Source organism: Python bivittatus, unplaced genomic scaffold (assembly GCF_059951505.1).
Source record: "Python bivittatus isolate LINGU-HERP-01145 unplaced genomic scaffold, Pbiv_v1 ctg000220_np1212, whole genome shotgun sequence".
In the NCBI taxonomy this organism is placed as follows: Eukaryota; Metazoa; Chordata; class Lepidosauria; order Squamata; family Pythonidae; genus Python; species Python bivittatus.
The window spans coordinates 21,803,010-21,824,558 of NW_028277048.1; the positions used below are offsets into that span (position 1 = coordinate 21,803,010).

Genomic DNA, 21,549 nt, shown 5'->3' on the forward strand with positions numbered 1-21,549 from the left:
TTTCCCAAAGGGCAAAGAAAACCTTTATATGAAAGCCTTCGACAAGGCAAAGAAAACCTTTATATTCCAGCAGATACGTAATACAGCTTGCAGAACATGATATATCCTTCAGTAGGGGAAGAAAGAGTTCAAACTGCAAGGGAATGCAGCCTATAGACTGCCTAAGTTGTCTTCAGCCTTGCAGAGGTGTCTGTTTGCCTCTATTCCCTGTTACTACCTTTTACAAAATCAAGCCGCTTTTACAAAGACCTTATAAGTCTCTAGTGCTTTCTCTTCAAGACTGAAGAGCTTATTCCTGGAACTACTCATTGCCCTGGGAAGCATAAAGAGCACAATATACTGGAATTGGATACTGTCCAGATTTCTGGTTATAATACCATGTTGCTTCCAAAAGTGGCTGGACTGTAACTTTGAATGTGCATATAAATTCACCAAAAATACTTGTGACTACTGGGTGATTAGGCCTACCCTATTTGGGCTGCAAAAAATCCAGAGAACCTCCAGATAGCAGCAAAGATGTAGAGAAAACTGCGTGAATGTGGTATCATCTTGTGGTCATATGGATATTTGAAGGGATACATCAGAATTAGCCTTATAATTGACTCTAGGTCTTGGTACAGCAACCATTAAAAGTAGTTTCACATTTTACAAGCATTTCTATTTACAGATTTATCTATTTCAGCTCCAGAGAATTCACAGCACCTAGACTTTAGTCACTGGCAGGTTACTTACCAGATTTGCTGCATCTGCGGTGTTCATCTAACCTACCTTAAAAAGTGATTGAATATCACTAATGTTACAGTCAGACTCTGCTCATATCTGTTTCAACTTAGTCATACAAAGAAGTATGTATAACAAATTTTGAGCCTGCTTTTACCATATGTGAAGTTGCTTGTATATCTAAAATCTTGTAAACAGTAAAAATCTATATAGGAGAAATCTGTTGAAGAATTTCTCTCTTCACCCCATTAAAACAGAATCAAGTTTGGCCCCTCTTTCCTTACCTCATTCTGCATTTGGTGAGTACTTTACGTCGCCCAAACCAGCGAATGCTTCCTTACTGAATTCAATGGAATTATCTAGAATTAGAGTATAGGAGAAGTTGGTTTCTAGCTGAAGCATTTAACTTCCATCAGTGTGATGGATACCCTATTCTCCTTTCTGTTTTCCTGTGGCTGAGAGAGGATGCAAGCAAAAGGTTCAAAGCCTGATTTCTCAACCTTGATAAAAGGGAGAGGTAATGTTAAAGCAAGAAGGGAAATTCAAAGGTGAAGGAACAAGGAAGAAAATACAGGGATAGGTTTGTCCTTTTCTAAAGTCCAAAGATCACCATGAGTGAAAGAAGGGGAAATGAGACTTTTCTTACAATACACCATAAAATGTAACAGAGAAAAGGTAGTAATATCAAATTTATTACATCTGTTCTCTGGACAATGTTAATCAGCTAGAATTCTGTGCAGCCTTAGAAGTAGCATTTAAAACTACAGGATTTAACACAGAGACCCAAGAAACATAAGGCAGACAATCATACCACAGATCAGAGGAACACAGTATCAGCATCAACTCAAAGCAGACAAGAGAGCAGCCCCCAACAGCCTAAGGAAGGACCAAACCAACATCATCCTCCCAGCAGACAAAGACCGAACTACAGTCATTATGGATAAATCATGATACTTGCAAAAAGCCAAAAAATTATTAGAGGACAAAGAAACCTATATCCCAGTTAACACCAACCCAATATAGAAACTAGACAACCTAAGCAAGAGAACCCTTAACGACCTAACCAAGAAAGGCCAGATCACAAAAGAGGAACAGTGGCTGATGAAAAGCAGTGGGCCCATCCTCCCACGTTTCTATGGATGACCAAAAATACACAAGCCTGACATACCTCTCTGACCAATTGTATCTTTACTAGGGACTCCAACATACAACATAGTGAAAGAACTGACAAAAAAGCTTGGACATCTCACAGAGAAGAGTGAATATTGTATCAACTCCTCACTGCAGTGCCTCCATAAAATCAAAGATGAAGATGAAATTATGGTCTCATTTGATGTCACAGCACTCTTTACATCCATAAACCCAGAACTAGCGAAAGATCCATACCAGCAGCACTACACAACACACCCGACCTAACCAAATACACCCAGATCGAAATACCCAGAATCATGGACCTCATCAACCTCTGCCTCACCACCTACTGTATTTTCAGTTTGATGGACAAATATACCAACAAATCAGAGGCACACCCATGGGATCACCACTGTCAGGACTCATAGCAGAGATTGTAATGCAACGCCTAGAAGCTATAGCACTTCCACGCATACAACCAAAAGTATGGATCCGGTATGTAGATGACGCCTTCATTATAATAAAAAAGGAACCACTAGAGAAGACACATGAAACCATCAACAACATCTTCAAAGGAATAAAATTTACCAGAGAGGGAGAAAACAACAACACACTACACTTCCTGGATATCCTCATCAGCAGAGGAAACAACAACAGATTAGAAACCCAAGTCTATTGGAAGACAACCTACACTAACCAAGTACTCCACGACCAAAGTAACAACCCAACCTCCCACAAGAGGAGCTATGTAAGAATATTATTCAGACGAGCACAAACGCATTGCAGCAACCCAGAACAGCAGAAAAAGGAAACAGACCACCTATACAACATCTTCCAACAAAATGGATATCCACGCAACTTTATCAAAAAGAGCCTGACCACTCAACCTACTACAACACAACCAACACAAGCTATGAAAACAATCACTGTGCCATACATCAGAAACGTCTCAGAAATTACCAACAGACGATTACAACCACATGGCATCTCTATAGCACACAAACCAACTAAAGCCCTCCAAAACATCTTAAGTAAACCAAAAGACCCAGTAGCCCAAGAAGAAAAGAACAGGAGTCATCTACAACATACAATGTAAAGACTGTAACAAACACTATGTAGGACAGACAGGCAGAAGGCTGGCAGAGTGCATCCATGAACACCAACTAGCAGTCAGAAGACATGATGAAAACTCCTTAATCTCACAACACATGGACAGACATAACCATAGTTTCAACTGGGAAACTGTCGGCATCTTAGACCAAGCTAAATCCAAAAATGCAAGGGAATTCTTGGAAGCTTGGTAGTCAGACAAGGCAGCCATCAACAAGCACATAGAGATAAACATTCTACACACTATTCAAAAGAGACAATAGAAAAGAAAACAAAAGATCAGAACATCTCCTCACCAGCAATCATCACCCAGATAAGCAGAGATTACCACCAGGCACACAATCAAGCAGTAATCAGTACCCTAATCAAGGAACTACCAGAGGAAAAAATAAAACAAAACAAAATCCCCACTCCCACCAACACTGGCAGGGCATGCTACAGTATATAAACAGAGAGCAGACCCCATTCCATTCTAGCACTGAAGATGTTACCTAGCTGGGTAATGAAACGTTTGCAAGAAAAGAACCAAGCTCAGAGAACCCCAAGCACTCCACAATATCAAATTTCCATTACAGTAATCTTGTGATGGTTGGCAGAGATATCCATTCCTAATCAGGACATCAAAATGACAAAAATATGTATAATGATATAACAATGCAAGCTTCATCCTTTCATGCTTGCATTGCAATGTCATACACAAGTACATAAGGGGCAGAATTTGCATCACAACATTGCAATGCACTTTTCATCACTTGTTCCCCTTTCCCCCACAGATGCCTTTGGTTGTTGTAACCTGCACTTAGAAGATTTTGGGTGGATGAAAGCTTTACTATGATGACAATGTAAAGTGATAGAACTGCCTCATATAGGTGGTCTCTGTTTTTTAAAAAAATTGGAGGTCTAGTATACAATATTTTATACTGTCTTTTGGCTGAAATAAACATTACATTGTATTACATTAGTCTACAGTGTCTGTGTTCCCCATCACCTCAGCGTGATAGGAAATTAAATTAAGCAGTTGAAGCACTCTAGGGACTATATGGAAGTGCTGGGGGGGCTGCACATGCCTTGGGGTCACAGGCTGCTCCCCCCCCCATTTTGGAAATACATAACAGGGTACAGTTTAATTTCTTATGCCTTTTTTGAATTATAATGTGTCTCAGCAGCATTTCTATTTCAGGCTATCATAAATGACTACCATAGGCACGTGGACTTTCTTCCCTGTATCCTGAATTTGGAATATGAGAAGGTCCCTGTCACTAGATCAGACCAAGAGCCTATCTGGTCCAGCATCCTGTTTTCCACCAGGCAGCACTGGGAAGTCCATAAATGAGAACCACAGCCTTTCTTCTGCTTATCAACAACCAGTGTATAGGAACAACTACCTCTAAAGTTAGAAGAAGGACAGAGCAGGGGTGAGCAGGCAGAAGATATGCTGGGATCTGCTTGTGCCTCACCTTTCTACTCACAAAGGGCACTTAAGGAAGCTTATGCATCCTCAGTTCACGAACACACCTACCAGGCTCTGTGGTCCTTTTGCCCATCAGTCCAACAAAGAAATCATGCATGTCTCCTACAGAAACATTAAATTTATTAGACAAAACAGTTTTCAACCAACTGGGGAAAAAACAACAGTCTTGATTTAATGCAGCGCTTGTAAATCTGGTATCTTAATCGTCTGGTAGGCTTATTTACTGCATTCTGAATTTCAGAGATAATGCTGAATATGGCATAATGGTAATAAATACATTTCTGTATATAATAGTCCACCTCTACCTATATTAAACTAGGTTTCTAGAATGCACTGTTGATTAATAAGCTAAGATACTGATTCCATTGCAAAGTATTGGGGCTGAATAAAAGCTTCATTCAGGGGCCATTAAGTCAGGTCCATCATGCTTCTTCTACAAAGTAGCACATTATTAAAGCCTCCTGTCCCCTCTACAAACACTTTTATTAGGACTCACCATTCTTTTCTGAGGGATATACCTCTAAGGGCAGTTTGCACAAGGTTTTTCCTACCCCTGAGTATCAGGGGTATATCCTAAACTGAATCCATTCTAAGGAAGTACAAAATGTCATATAGAAGCAGGATTAGTGTGATATTCCCCAATAGCCATATAACCCAGTCACAACTTTTTCTGAGAGCATCTTGGAAAATGTTCCATTTGCATGCCTGGAATTAATGAAATAGGAGAAGCAGTACTTACCACAATAAAATAGTGTAATATTTTAGAACAATACTGGGAATCTTTGTTCCTCCAATAATGTTAAAAATCCCATCACCCTCAGACAATGGGAATTCAATGGCAGTGATATCTGAAAAGGCCAAGGTTCCCAATTTCTATTTTAAGATGTTCAAAATCTATACAAAACATATCTCAGTAACAATCTTTGAGATACCCCAAATTGAAGATGAGGAAAGGAGTGGTGGGAGATAATGGCTTGCTTAGTGAATTCATGGCAGAGACACCATTTGAGCCAGCGTTTATGGTTCATGGCTCTTCACTAACCTATCTAGCTTCTGTGGTGATGCAATCTATTAAATAACTGGGACTGGCAAAATAAACACAGACTGTTTCAATCATTTAATACAGAAGAGAGTTGTTTTAAATTGGGGTGTGTGTGGTTGTTGGTTTTCTTTTCTTTACATTGTAAACCTACACATATTAAAAGGCAAATAAGCTAAACAAAGTTCAATGTAGCTTAGTAATACAGGTAGTCCTCACTATCCGATCATAATAGGGACCAGAATTTAGGTCGCTAAGTGATTTGGTTGCTAAGCAAATCGGAGCTGATTTTATGACCTTTTTTACAATGTCATAAGCAAATCACATGGTCAGTAAGCGAATCCAGCTTCCCCAATGGATGTGTTTTGCTGGAATTCGGTTAACAACCACGTGATTCGCTTAGCACATGATTCGCTTAACTAACATGTGATTCGCTTAATGACCATTGTAAATAAGGTCACAAATCATGATCACGTGACTGTGGGGTCGTAAAGCACTTTTCCCAAGCCATCATAACTCTGAACTGTCATTAAATGAACAGTCGTTAAGCAAGGACTACCTGTAGAACAATCCTTTGTCCTGGTTGGCACACTCTGATGTCAAAGTACTTTGACTTATCTGGATGCCATGCTGGCTACAGCTCATCTGGGCTGTGTTTTTCCATCTCCTTCCCTGAACTTTTTCCCACTTTATGTAATATTCCTTCTCACTGCTAATAACAAGATGCAAAACTTTACATCAGCCATATGGTTAGCCTAATTCCACCTTCCAAGTAAGAGGTATAGATGGAGAGACAAAGGATCCAAAGAGAGATTTGGAATCCCACATAAACTGAAAATTGACTTTAGTCCCATAATCCACACATTTCTCAGAAAAAGTCTGTTCAAATACAGGTAGTCCTCAACTTATGACCATTCCTTTAATGATCATTCAAAATTATGACTGTGCTGAAAAAAGTGACTTACAACTGGTCCTGGCACTTACGACTGTCATAGCATCCCCACGGTCATGTGATCAAAATTCAGCCACTTGGCAACTGGCATGTATTTACAACAGTTGCAGCGTCCCTAAGTCATGTGATTGCCATTTGCAACCTTCCCAGGGGGCTTCCAACAAGCAAAGTCAATGGAGGAAGCTGGATTCGCTTAATGACCATCTGATTCGCTTAACAATCTCAGTGATTCACTTAACAAACATGGCAAAAAAGGTCATAAAATCAGGCATGACTCATTTAACGACCGCATTGCTTAGTGATGGAAGTTCTGGTCCCAATTGTGGTCGTAAGTCAAGGACTACCTATATTCATGTTAATTTTTATGCTATTTTCTTGTTAAACAAACTTTTTCCAAGCAACTTTTTCATTGTTTTCTTGGTAAAACTCCGATCTGTGTGTACACTCAGTAGATATTATGTGTAATTTTTTTCTTAAGACATGCATTTTTGTATATGTACATTAAATTGTGACATACACATACAAAAAATTCTGGCAAACATGGATTTTGCTGTGCACATGAGCCTCTTCCATATATTGGGAGGTCAGAAATGTATTGAATCATCTAAAAATCCCCCTGAACTGAAGACTTACTATGCAGACTTACTATCTTCCTTTTTTACCCCTGTAATCTTCTATGTTGTCCTCTACTGGACCTAGCTAAACATTACAAATAATTCTTGCAATCTCATTCTAAGACTTGAATTCTTCACTCTTGTTGGAAATCCTAGCCTCAGTGAAGAACTACTGTAAATACTAAAAATAAAAAGGAAACAGGTGAAACAGAAAATCCCTAATCTCGTAGAGGGCTGGAGACAGCAGCACAAATCTAGTTTATCTTGAAAGAGGAGGAGGAAGAGGACATTTAAAATAGCGCCAAACTGATTCTTTTCAATTCAAATGGTGTCTTCACCTTACTACATGGCTGAAGGTATCCTTTAACCTCATCCTTCTTTCTAGTGACAAGCCTGTACCAGTAATGTTTATTCAGTCAATGACCAGCCGTCTCTAGAGGAAACAGCAGGGAAAACAGTACTTATTGTAGAGATCAACTGATCAACTTACGTTTCTGGGAAGAGGCAATGGACTGGGGACCTGAAAAAAAAAAGAAGCAGCAGGAGATAAAAGGCCCAAATGCACCACTACCATATGCATTTCCAGATCCCATTTTATTTAGAATGGAACACAGATGCACACTGGAATTTATTGTGAAAATATATCACAACATTCAGGTTTTCTGCTTGAAAATGCTATGCCTCCACCAATCATCAAAATCTAACATGGATGGAATTATATTTTTTTCTAATTCACATGTTCTTATTACAAATTTAGTATACACACAACCGTACAGAGACATGCCATCTCCTCCCCCTGTCACATAATTTTTCTCTCTCCCTGCTTACCCTATATCCAAATTCTCCAACATTTTTCCTTTCTTCCAAATCTCTATTCCCACTCTAAATCTCTCCCCTTCTACTCTTTTTCCATTTTCTTATCCACTTACTACTTCTGAATAGACTGAACTGACAAATTTTATCTGATCTCAGAAATAAAACAGGCTTAGCATATTTAAGGTAGTGGAAACAGTTTCTAAAGTCAATACAGTCCTTGCAGTACATGACCTGCAGCTCAAAACTTGCTCCGTTTTTTAACCCCACTCATCCTGGATTAACATGTACTATTATACACACACTATATAAAGTTATATTCAAAGTTGCAGGGAATAATCTTATTAAAATCTTACATATTTTGAGACATTTACTTCCCAGATTTCTTTTCTTTTTTTTAGTATGTCCTTGAGAATTCACAAGAGGTGAAATACATGTCTTAAAAGTAATGAGATTTGTTTGTCAAAGAACTAATATGGAGGACACTAAACCTTTAGAAATAATAATGAATAAGGATTCCTTTTCTACACATTTACCTCTTCATGCATTTTGTTATTTTTTATCATTTCTCTCTCTGTGTGTAATTTGTATTACAGCCCACAGTGTATTTAAACTGCTGCTCAGCCTATGACTTCAGCAAAAATATACTAAAATAAATGGGTTGCAAATTTGAGGGATTAAGATGTTGACACTATCTTAAAGTTTTTAATATAAGAAGAGGAACAATATTATGAAGTTATATCCACTGCATTTCATAGTGTTAGAAATATTCACAGATCTTTTGGGGAATTCTCCCATCTCAGAGAAAATTCATACCACTGTAATCTGTTTCTGTTGGGAATTGTTGAATGCCTGGTTGTATTTTTCTGTGTTTCATTGAAAATCTCTCCCTCATTAATCTCAGGGTGTGAAGAAAATATTCATGTCAGCCTCCATTCAATCATGTGTATGAATTATCTTGTTGCTGGAATATTACATGCTATTTATAAGTCTGACTTCACACTCAAAACACTGAAGAAAACATTTCAAGTTATCAAACATTTTTGAATTATTTTCAGGCTGATTTCTTGGTGTTTACTTACTGATTTCTTCTTTGCCTGACAGCCTGAGCAGTGCCTCATAGGATATCCCTTGGCCATCATATAATCGTCGGAGCAAGGATAGAGGCAGCTTATAGAGATCTGAGTTCTTCTGTTGAAATGAAAAAAACAAATAACATGATATCAATCAAAGTTGATACAGCAATACATAAACGAATATTTCCCCGTCCCTCAACTTTCCATTTCCACCTTAACTTTATCTCTTATCCAGGCACATACATTTTCAAAATGGAAGTAACTTTTTAAAGTATAATTCCTCATAATCTGTACTGTACAGCTAGCAGAATAAGTTGGACAATGCCTACTGTAACCTCTCTATTCCTCTAGGTTAATTATTTGAATGTCAGTCCAATAGAGCATAAACAAACATTTAAAATGCTACCTCACTTCACTAGTGCAATAGAATAAGTATATAGTAAACTTCATTAATGCAAAGTGTAGTTGCTAAACAAACCAACCCATTCTAATGCCAGGAAATTACAGGCTTTTAGTCTCCAATTGGCTTCTCTCCAGCCTATCCCCCAAACTCTTCCAGCATCCAAATTTCTATGTTCAGTATTTCCGGTTCCTGAATGAAAGGTATAAAATGCATCTCCCACTAAGAAGTCTTAGTTTGATCTTGAGCTTCAGATCACAGAGCTGTAAGATCTGGTCTAAGTTTATAAAAAGGACTGTTTCAATCCCATACCCTATGTTATGTCATATCATGCATGAAGATGACCTTGCACACATTTTGTGTCTCACTTTGGTTGATCCCCCAACTGATATTACCCACTATGGACTTGGATACCAGATTACAAATTGTATTTTATTTGCATAGTTCAAATCTCCAAGGAAATATGGTCATAGATAGTCTTCCCCGCACTTAAAGTTCTTCAGATATGTTGAAATTTGTAATTCATCATCACCAACTAACAAAGGGATGAAGGATATTTAGTGCAACTCTTAGAAGGCACCCATTTTGGAGAAATAGTCTTAGATTAGAAGATGGCAATTCTGCTCCCCCAAAAGAGCCAAAATCCCCATAATGATAAATCACTGCTATTGTTTGTAGTTCTAAAGACCCTGCTGTTCTCTCACATCCTGGAGAACTGTATGTTGAACAAGGAGGAAAAATGTTTCAGAATGAGAAGCAGGGAAAAAACCTATGAGACTCATCAGCAGGTATAGAGAGTAAGGAAGATGACCTTGACAAGGATATGTAGGAACCATTACGTAGACAAAAGGCGCTGAAGCATTTTTTACATCTAGAACAAAAGAGTTAACATTCGGAAGCGGCTCAGGCAGCAGCCTCCCTAATTCACTGAACAATAAGGAGGAGGAGGTACAGCACAATCAGACCTGCAATATTCTGTTATTACAGCCAATTTCTATAAAAGTAGTTTTAGTCTTCCTGTGAAGTTGATTTCCTAGTCTAGTCTGGTCTACCTAGTAGGGTTGACAGCAGGTGCTGCAAAAATCAAATTCCACACAAGTGCTACAAATTCTACACAAGTGCTACAAATTCAAGATATGGCCATTTAGGATGAATCATCACCACCTCCTTGCCCCAGCATGAAGATGGCCCACTAGACATTTCCAGAGGACTTTTCTTCATGTTACTTCCTATATTTCATTGTCCACCTACAGCTCTGAAAGTTTTTTCTCTATCCCACCTCCAGATGCTCTGTGCAGGTGATGTACAGTATGTTGGTATCACATGGGAAAGGTGGCCTGAAATGACATGCTCCATGTGGGGAAACAGTGGCTTTAGCTGGTTCTGTCAGTCCCAGTGTGATCAGGAAACTGCCCTTTATCTCTCTTTGGCTATGAGGAAGACCGGAACCCAGGCTTCCCCAGCCATTTTTTAAAATTTTAAGTGTGTTGATCACCAGTCAATTGGTCAACCTAAAGCAGTGTTTCTCAACCTTGGCAACTTGAAGATGTGTGGCCTTCAACTCCCAGAATTCCCCAGCCAGCATAGGTTGACCAATTGACTGGTGACTGGGACACACTGGGACTGACAGAACCAGCTGGAGCCACCGTTTCCCCACATGGAGCATGTCATTTCAGGTCACCTTTCCCATGTGCACCAACATACTGTACATCACCTGCACAGAGCGTCTGGAGATGGAATAGAGAAAAAACTTTCAGAGCTGTGGGTAGACAATGAGATACAGGAAGTAACATGAAGAAAAGTCCTCTGGAAATGTCTAGTGGGCCATCTTCATGCTGGGGCAAGGAGGTGATGATTCATCCTAAATGGCTATATCTTCCATTCGTAGCACTTGTGTGGAATTTGATTTTTGTAGCACCTGTTGTCAACCTACTAGGTAGACCAGAAAGGACTTCTCTTTTGTACTTCTATAGCCTGCCTGGCAGAGAACTCCCTTTCCAGTAACCACAGCTTCCAGGAGCTCTGGCTCCTCACTCTCTTTCCTTACTTAACATTCTGAGGATAAAACACCAATCCCCACAGCTAAACCCCTTTCTCAAACTCCAGACCTAGAAATCTTCATATGGCTGTTAGGATTCTTCATCTGTCTTCTTTGGCCCTCCTTTATGAGGAGTAGCTACCAATATACTGACAATGCTAGCTAGGCAAGTAATGCTAGAGTGCCTCCAAGTCCTAATGGAATCTCTCCCTTCTGATGCCAATTCCATTCTAATTCCAGGTAATCAGAGCAGATTTTTACCTAAAAAAGCTGTCAATTGCCTCTCCTTATGCAATATTTTAATCAGCCTTGAAGAAGAAAAGAGAGAACAGCACTTTAATTTGGCGGCTGCTGCTGCTGGAAGTAAAGCAATTTGAGGGAGGGGGGAGATGAAAGTGTGTCCAAATTTCAAGAACATCCAAAAATAGGGAATTGCTTTATAAGAGCAGTAAAGTTATGGTAATTTGAGTCATATTTTGGACTGCACAGAAGTAACAAGAAGAGATTATGGTGGCTGAGGATAGAATTGGATTTCTCAAAGCTTTTTATCCCCAATGGATCTAATTCAGAAGGGATTTGACAAAAGAAGCCACTTAAGACTCCCGCTAGGCCTTGCCCCCAAAAGCAATTTGCACTGCATAAAGCCCCTTTTTTAACAGAAATGGGAGGAAGGGGGAAAATGTACCTCATCCTCTACTGAACTTCCCCTTTTTATACCTATGAATGAATGTCTCTTTTACATCAGATTAGATTCTGGCCCACCTGCAAGATGACAGTTTCTTCAGTAGATTTGGAACACAGGAAGTTGATATGAGTTTTAGCTTATTCTGTGAAGAGTACTGTATTCAATAAATGTATGGCAGGCCTTAAGCTTCATCTATAAAAGACGTACAAGGTAGTAGCATGCAGAAATTTCACAGTGGAATACACCACCAGATTATACAGGATGAGAAGAGGCACCATTTTTTTAAAAAAATCCCCTTGCTAAAATAAATATTAAAAAAGACATACTAGAAAAAGAGGCCCCAATCCCTGCCTGATGAGCTATCTCTGCACTTTTTGGTAACTTGACATACAGGAGGAGCATTCCAAGGGTGTGTGGAGAAGGCTCTGAGAGACCCAGCCCCTTGTTAAATTTCTGAGGATTATCAGAGTCCTGCATTTAAAAAATAAAATATAGCTATAAAAATAAATAAAATATAGCTATGACTTGAAGAAGACCTGAGAGAAGGCAAGCTTAGATATTGTTACCTGGTAGCATTTACACATTTGACTCTCTCAGTTAACTTAGTTCCAGATGAACAACAGGAAAAACATAAGCAAAACAGGAACAATTTATTAAAAAAAAAAAAAAAGCAAAAGGGTCCCCAGTGAGGAATGTGTAATATGATTAATTTACTAAGATTAACTATCTTGCTAATGACAGACAAGAAGACAGACACAGGAATAAACCCGTGATTTTAGGTAGTAGGCATACAAGCGGTAACTAGCAAGAGCAACTGTTGTATCTCTTCTTGTCCTGTTAATACCCAAAGATGAAAGATTCATTTGCTATGCCATATTTTGTGTTTTCCACATTTGCATTAACAGCATGTCACCATTCCTTCCTGCCTAATGAAATAATCCGACTTTCTTAAAACGCACTTTAAAATATTAAATAAAAGTACACTGAAATTAAACAATTTGTTGTTGTTGTTTAGTCGTTAAGTCATGTCCGACTCTTCGTGACCCCATGAACCATATTGCGCCAGGCCTTCCTGTCCTTCACTGCCTCCCTGAGTTTGCTCAGTTTCATGCTCATTGCTTCAGTGATGCTGTCTAACCATCTCATCCTCTCCCGTCCTCTTTATAGTATTAAACAATACTATAGCATAATTTTAAAAAATCAAAAAGCCCTCTCCCAGAAAAATTATACAGTGGCATTTTAAAAAAAATGCAGTTTGGGAATATATATATATATATTTATGAACAGATAACCTTGTAAAAACCATATTCCCCAAAAGGCATTTATACAGACAGGTATGTAAGGAATTACTTTAACAGTACTAAAAGAATGGAGATGAAATGTAAGTAAAATAATCTTCTACTTCAAAGTTCTTAGCTGTTGTACTAATTTCTCACAGTGCTATTTCCTATAGTTTTAAGTACCATTGATCCGAAGATGTTTCTGCTTCCTCAAGACTTCCTACTCCCTTAAAATCCTGGGGAAAAATGCCAAAATCAGGCCAAAACTGGCAATTTGAGACATTTGGGGGGACTTGGGGGGGTGTTGGGTGATATAAACTTGGGAACTAGAAATAGGTTGCCTTATAGGGCATCATTATGGTTTCCTGTACATATAAAATCATTACATTGAAACTAGCCTTATTAAAGGGGAATTTAGACTACTTTTCCTCTATGGTTCTTCAGCAATTAACAGATTGGCAACTGCTTCTGTTCTTCAACCTTATCAGTCTATTTTCTTTTTGAAAGAAAAATACATTAAAAAGTAGACCCTGAAAATAAGAAGAAATATCAAAAACATGTCCAAACTCTACAGTACTTGTTTTTTTGTTGTTGCAGAACTGATAATGTGGAAGTAGAAACAGTTTTGTTTTTAATTAATTTCTTCACATCTAATTCAATGGGAGGAAAACAACTAGGCCAGCTCCAGATCATTTTCCTCCCTCCGTAGGGGACAAGTAGAGAGTTGTCTACAAGGTCTTTTGCACTCCACACTGGCATGCCCTTCCACCCACTGCTGTAGCTTCAGCAGGAATGGTAGATGAACAGGGGTAACAGAACTACCCATCATTGCCACAAGGAAGTATTCGGCTCCATATCTTTCTCCATCTGCAGACAAGTTTCATCCTGCCACCCCGCTGAGACATCTCCCTAAATATCACACCAGTACAACTGTATATAGAGACTGAAAGCAGATGGGCTCCCAGGTCAGGTGCCCTTTTGTTCTCTAGCAAACCCCCACACTGTATCATCCATAACATTTCAGTCCATCTCACCTTTGTTTGAATTCCGCTGGGCCTCTGTTGCTCCTGAGACTCAATACAATAACCGCGACATAGCTTTGCCACTAGTAAGGACAGCAGCACTGTCAGCACAAGGGAACACTTCATTTTTTGTCTTTTTTCCTGAGGGAGGAACAGCTTGGAAAGAGGAAAAACATAATTAAAGGGTGCAGGGGAATTCAGAAATAGATAGTAGGGGGGAAATCAGCATGGAAAAGAAAACTGCCAGGTGCACAAGAACACAGAAATATCAACAAGCCTATCTTTTCTAATGATACAAAATGAAGCCATTATTTTCATTTTTTAGGAAATTAATTAATACATTTCCTCTCATGAGATTTCAACTACAGAATAATACTTGGTCACTTTCTGAAAATAGGAAAGTAAATTCTCTCTAAGTCTTAAGAAAATATACTTCCATTCTCTATTTGGTGAGCATGTTTATAAAATGTACATCAGTGAACACAAATATTTTTAACAGCAAATATTCAGGAGTTTACACTTATCTTTTAAGTACTTCAATACATGCAGCAGATTAATAACAAATAAATGTTTTTGCTTTCTTCCTCTAAGTTCAGGGCTTTTATTTTATTTTAGTTTTTTAAATTCTACAACTTCATTTTTTAATCAGGTACACACATTTTAAAAATGACTTCTTTTTCTTTGTTCAGGCTGAAGATGGCATTTCTCTTATATATAAATGTTAACATAATGATTTCCAGCACTGGGAACATGTGGAAAGATGATATAAGCCATCTCTTATAAGGAGTTAGTCCGTTCCCAATCAACAAAGCTTACAGTACAGTTAATGGGATCACTCACTGACTTGCAGGCTGTATGTGAAGAACTGCTCAATGGGCACTAAGCAGCTAATTTACAGGTCTGCAACTTTCTGTATTTTAATTCATTGTACAATTATAGAATTCCTATTGCATTTTTTAATAAATAATAAAGTAACAGGACTGCTCAAGATTGATAATCAAGACTGCTACTGTGGTTCATTTCCTTTTAATTATAATCTGCTTAGCTAAACCTCTTTTCATCCTTGCTTCTTTAACGCATACTTATGTGTAACCCAAAATTTTAACTTAACTAATTAATTTTTGTACTCAGCTGTACACTATTTCAAACTAATGGCATGATCTTGAGTACAATTATAATCCTTATAAACTTTATACTATAGATTTATAATCAAGGTTATTGCTATTTTATATTAATGGAAAAATAAACTTCCCGTTTTCATTGCTTTTGTTATACTAATTTTATGCTCATTCACAGATGTGGATGTGTTTTTAGTAGTATCTCTTGAATATAATCCAGATATCCTTTCTTATAATTCGGGTATATTTCAATGTTTCCAGTTTTAATAAATGCACATAAATACATTCAAACAAGCTATATGGTTGGTGGGGTCTCCTAGGAAACTATTAGGTTTGCATTGTAAACCTCGGGGGAGGGGGAAATAAACACAAACACAACTTTTCACACAGAGGGTCCCCAACTTTCCTACATAGAATCTATGGAATCCACACCCCAGGTTCATCTGACACACTCTGCAGACAAAGAATTTGTCACTCTCTCAGGCCATTTAACTTCTTGTACACTTTTCTGCTCAGATGTACTGTAAAGTTGTGTTTTAGAACTCTTTTAATCTCCATGGTTAGTTTTTTAAATTTGTTTTATAGTGCTTCTTAGTTGTTTGTGTTAAGTCAAATTGCATTTACATTTCTTAGGAGTTTTAGTTATTGAACTTTATTTTAATCACTTTCATGTGTTTTACATATTACTGTACTCTTGAATTCTAACAGCAGGAAAGCTCATAGGCTGGCTGAATAAGTAAAGGAACATATTTTTAACCTACAATTCTAAGTTACAAAATGCAAAATCATATGACTTTTTTAACATGCATGTAAGCTTTATATCTGCATGACTTGTATGCATATAATATATAGCAAAGCCCCATAAAGTTCATGCAAAACTCCTGCAATTTAATTCATCCTGAGGAATACGTTCACACACACATATTTGCTTGCATTAAGACTCTATATTGTCATATAAAACAAGTGTGCTGTTAGATTTTCATGCACATACTCTCCCACATCTAAGCTTTTGCTTGTTCATATTCACGTTTCAACATTTAACTGCTCACGTACATGCACCTCAGTCATACATTCACTCAAACATGATCAGCCATCCAGCGCCATTCATGCAACTGCTTAAATATACATAACGATAATCTGTGAGCAGTCAGCAGTCCTGGTTCTCACCTATCCAGTGGTTTCTCTAGATGAGAAATACAAGTAGCCAGCAGAACCAGATTAGCAATGGAATAGACTACTTGGTGCTCTTGGTCTTATCCCCTTTTTATTTATTTTTTCTTTAATCCTCTTGGTTTATCTGAAAACCTTAGATACATGTGGCCTGTGCATACAAAACGTCAGATGTGAAGCAGCCTTCAGTATCCTAGGATGGAGTTTGCCTGATCACAGCAGCTACTCTCTTTCCCCTGTTCTACTCCACAAGTGTGACGGCAATCAAAACATGCATGTAAACACTTGTGTCATACTCATGCCAGTTCTCAAGATGCCAGGCCTTCTTATAGCTTTCTGTGGGATGCATACTCAGAATCCTGTGAAATGTCTATCTACCCCTAATACTATGTGTACCTCTTCTTGTGGACTCAGCATGACTAGATCAAGTCCACACTATGGTCAGGAAGAGACTGGCCAGGAAGAGACAAGCATATTGGTGCTCACTGCCAGTCTACCTAAATGATTGTCTCTTGCGCTATAAAAGCAGAGGAACAATTGCTACCATCCTTAATCTGGACCAAAATATCAGACCAAATGTGCCATTATTGTGCATTACATAGAAAGATCATAAAATTTTAGAGTTGGAATAGATTTTTGAGTTCCTCTGGTCCAATCCCCTGACAAGGGAAGAAATATTAAACCCTTGACAGGTGACCATTCTGACATGGCTTCAGCACCTCCAGCAAAGGAAAATCTACCACTTTTGCAGGCAGTTTGTTCCACTGTTGAATAACTCACACTGTTAAGCAGTTTCTCCACATATTCAGCAGTCTCCTTCCCTGTCATTTCAATCCTGCACTGTCTTCTGCATTTGAGCCATACAAATAATTAAAAACAGTTACCATATCATAACTTCATGCATCTCTTCTTTCCAGGTGCATAAGAGCATCTCTGCAAATCCACACATTCTCTTCTCATTCCAACCCTGGACTTTGCATGTATATTTATCTTCTAGATTACTCAATTCAAAGCAACCGTCCAACCCTTTCATTCTCTGCTCTGGCCATTCGTTATTCTCCTACTTAGATATTCGTTGCCCTACTAGCTGGCACTGTTGGGAACTGTAGCCTAGCATGTACGAAGGGAAACTGGCATTCTTATTGCCTAAATGTAAATTAGAACGCTTATATACTTTTATACATTAAGATCATAAGAATAGCCCTGCTGGCCCATCTCAGGCATTTTCTCATAGCGGCCAACCAGATGCCCCTAATGTTAGGTTTACACTTAAGTAGGCACGAGACACAGACATACTCCCCTCCCGCTGTTACTCCCTTGCAGCCGATATTTAGCCCCAGACCCACAAGTCATGTTCAATCTCCAAGGCCAATAATCCTGGATAGATTTATCCTTCATGAATTTTAAACCATTCAAGTTATTGGCCATGACCACATTTTCTGGTGAAACATTTCCCTAGGTTATTTGTGGGGTGTGTGAAGAAGCGCTGTCTTTAGTTTATTCTAAACCACCTTCCCCATGGATGGGTGATGTGGCAAAAGAGTAAACAGAATGCGCCTGTGGGACTCTTCTCCAACACCCCAAATGGGTCGGAAAGACCGGCAGAGGGCCAGCCGGGCAGGGAGGCAAGACTCCCCGCAGTGAATATAACACCGCCATCCTCTATAAAGTTAGTCGAAACTTTCACACGTCCCCGCACCCCACCCTGTTGCTCCCGCCCACTCGCTAGCTTTTCCACTCCCGCCAGAACCCCACCCGGCCCCCGCGGCTGCTGCGGGCTAGGAAGAGCCGCCCACCTGGTGAAGAAGGCGGGCGAGCAGCCTCGGCGGGCTATCTCCGTGCCGGCGGCGGGCGCTGCTCTGCTGAGATGGGCAGGGAAGAGGCTCTCCCGGCACCTTCTGGCTCTCGGACGAAGGGTTTGGCGTCCCTCGAGCGTAGCAGCAGCAGCAGCGACCGCGCTGAGGCAAAGCCCGAAGTCGGCGGCAAGAGTTACTCGCCGCCCGTTCCCGCCACTTTAATAAAGGGCGGGCTGTGGTGGATTGGAGAGCGCCGACAGGGGGTGGAGGAGGGAGGGAGGACGAGGGAGGGCAGCCCCTGCTCGCGCCGCACGCCCACCCCGAGCGCTGCACAAGTTTCTCCACTGGCTTGCCACACGTGCACGCACGCATACACATAACACACCAGCCGCGTAGGGAAAAAAAAACCCAAAGACGTCACCACACCTACCAGATAACGATACACGCGTGCACATCCCACCTCGCATAATGCGTTACTTCCACAACACCTTCACAGTCCCCGCCATACCCGTCCGCTGGCTGGAGGTCTGCCTTTGCACGAAAACGGCCGCGCAGCCCTTCACCTCCCGAGCCTGATCTTACTTAACCCATCTGGATTTCAGACATGTTTAGATTCCACATGTACAGAGAGATACATACGCTTCCCTCTCTTACACACACACACACACACACACACACGACTTGGCATGTTTCATGAGGGTCTGAAATTTATGTATGTATGTATGTGATTTCAATAGCTGCCCATCGCAATCTGAGTGACTCCAAGTGAAATGCTTTTGAGCCTGCCACTGCTGTGTGGAAGTGAAGGTCACGGGAGCACATTCTTAAATACAAGGCTGAGTTTCTCTCTCCAGAATAAGAAGCAGCAGCCAGGATGGTCTCTGCCTGTCTCTCTCCTGTATATATGCACACTTGATAACTGCTCTCTTATTTTCCTTTGGAAGGGATTAGGGGTGAAGTCCAACATTAGGTGCTTCAGCCTGAAGATTTCTGTGCCTTGCCACCAAAATGCATCTACTGAATTAAATGAAACTGGAAATTGCTGCTTCTCAAGATGTTGCTGCTCCTTTTCATTACAATAGTGTGGAAATAGTGATGCCAGGTTTTCTGTCCATTCAGTGCAAACATCTCAGGAACTGTTGAGACTCCCCCGTTTTTCTGAAGTGAGGGGGACAGCAGGCCTTCTTTGTAGTGGCCCCCAGACTTTGGAAGTCTTTGCCCCTAGAGGTCCATAAAGCTCCCACCCTCTTGTTTTTTAGAAGATCTTTAAAGACAGTTTTATTCGTGGAGTCCTTGGGGTTCTCTGAGCTTGGCTCTTTTCTTGTAAACGTTTCATTACCTGGCTAGGTAACATCTTCAGTGCTAGAATGGAATGGGCTTTTGCTCTCTGTTTAGATACTGTGGCATGCCCTGCCAGTGTTGGTATGGATGTGGGTTTTATTTTGTTTTATTTTTTCCTCTGGTAGTTCCTTGATTAGGGTATTGTTTACTGCTGATTGTATGTCTGGTGATAATCTTGGTGTTAAATCTCTGCTTATCTGGGTGATGATTGCTGGTGAGGAGATGTTCTGGTCAGTTTTATTTCACCAGGCCTTCAACCTTAAGTTTTATTGGCATCCATCTTGGGGGAGGGTTGTAACTCACCCAGAGTCCTTTGAGTTGGGCAAGCTATCAAAACTATTAAATAATAAATAAACAAAAATAAATAAATACTAGGTGTTAAATTCTCTAAATTGATAGATTCGCAGGCTTAATGTTCTCATTATTAATCCTTGGAATAAAAAGCAAATAGCTCACTCTTAATTACATAGTCTTGCACTCTGTTTCACTGGGTTAAAGCTGACATTGCAAACTCTTATAGAAGCTCATGAAGAAATCTTGAACGTTTTTCTCTAGACTTACAGTAAACTTAGATTAGCCCACAAGTGCTTACCCACATGACCAGTCTACCTTCCAAATACAGTACAGGTCTTGGCACATGATAAAAATGTCATTGGATGTATGTAATAGCCAGACTTGAGAAGTATGGATTTGAGTGTTCAAATAGTCAAGCATGTATATTTGTCTTATTTTGAAGCACAAATAAATTGCCACTTTTACATTATGGCCAAAGCCATTAAAGCATGTACAGTCTTTGAGTCAAGACCTTGCTATCCAGTTTGCAAACTAGTCAAGACCTAGCATTGAGCTACCCAAAAATAAACTTGATTTTTGTTAACTCGGTCTTCCCCAGAAGTCCAATACATCAATATATTTGAACTAATGTGCTTATTTTATCATAACCCACCTTTTTCCATGGCTATAAACTATATACATTGCCACAAAAGACCATGAATTTGCTTGGAACCCTGTAGCTGGATGAACCTGTGACAGTCCTCATTGCTAGACTGTGGTCCATAGAGAATGGAATAAGTGTCTTGCAAACCCCATGGAATGTAAGGCAGATGGAGTGTTGAAGAGTTCATGGGAACATCTCCTTGAGGGTTAGAACCTCAGCAATTGCTTCTATTCCTTCAAGAGGCCTGATAATCCAGGTTCACATGTCCCTTAAGGATCCACCTTCAGATGTTAGATATTGTAGGAGGAGAGCTGTGTTACACTATGGTGGCCAAAAATCAGGAATCTATAGCACCTTTTCCAACTAACAAATTTTATTAAAAGTCAGAAGCTTTTGTGAGCTTATAAAGTGGCTAGATTGATGTAGGATTTAAATGGGGTGAGGAGGGAAACGTGAGGGAAAGGGGGGGAGAGAGAGATTGGTTATGCAGATGCAGATTACAAGTGAGACAGATTACAAATATCTCATAAATTAACAATTAGAACATGTTAAAAATCCATTGGGTTTGTTGAGAGGCTCTGAGATTGCCTGAAACCTTTTGATGTATGTGAGTAACTTTGCCAAGGCATTGCAGTTGTTTGCTGATACTACCATGGCAGCAGAATGGCTGCTTATTGAAGCCTGTGGCTCAGGCACTAGTGGGCCAATCAGCAATCTAGGGCCAATGTAGCATTCATAGTCTTCATGGGCAGGTTGCGTGGTGAATCCATTGGCATGGCGCTGGTAGACAATAAGAATAAGAAACACTTATTTTCAAAAAATAAGACAGTATCTAC

The 21,549-nt window shown here is 39.6% G+C and overlaps 1 protein-coding gene across 2 annotated transcripts in view; it reads right to left on the minus strand.

The window, feature by feature from the left end:
• TAC3 (tachykinin precursor 3) overlaps positions 1 to 21,549 on the minus strand; it is a 36,189-nt gene that overhangs the window by 2,151 nt on the left and 12,489 nt on the right. The window contains exons 1-6 of one of the 2 annotated variants that reach the window (XM_007437192.3): positions 18,436 to 18,642; positions 14,364 to 14,507; positions 8,933 to 9,041; positions 7,528 to 7,557; positions 4,481 to 4,534; positions 1,005 to 1,079 (exon numbers count right to left, since the gene is read on the minus strand). In XM_007437192.3, coding sequence (XP_007437254.1) covers positions 1,006 to 1,079; positions 4,481 to 4,534; positions 7,528 to 7,557; positions 8,933 to 9,041; positions 14,364 to 14,477 — 381 coding nt within the window. In that variant the 5' untranslated portion in view covers positions 14,478 to 14,507; positions 18,436 to 18,642 and the 3' untranslated portion in view covers position 1,005. Of the gene's footprint in view, positions 1 to 1,004; positions 1,080 to 4,480; positions 4,535 to 7,527; positions 7,558 to 8,932; positions 9,042 to 14,363; positions 14,508 to 18,435; positions 18,643 to 21,549 lie in introns of those variants that run through there. The other variant, XM_025172529.2, reaches the window with a different exon arrangement.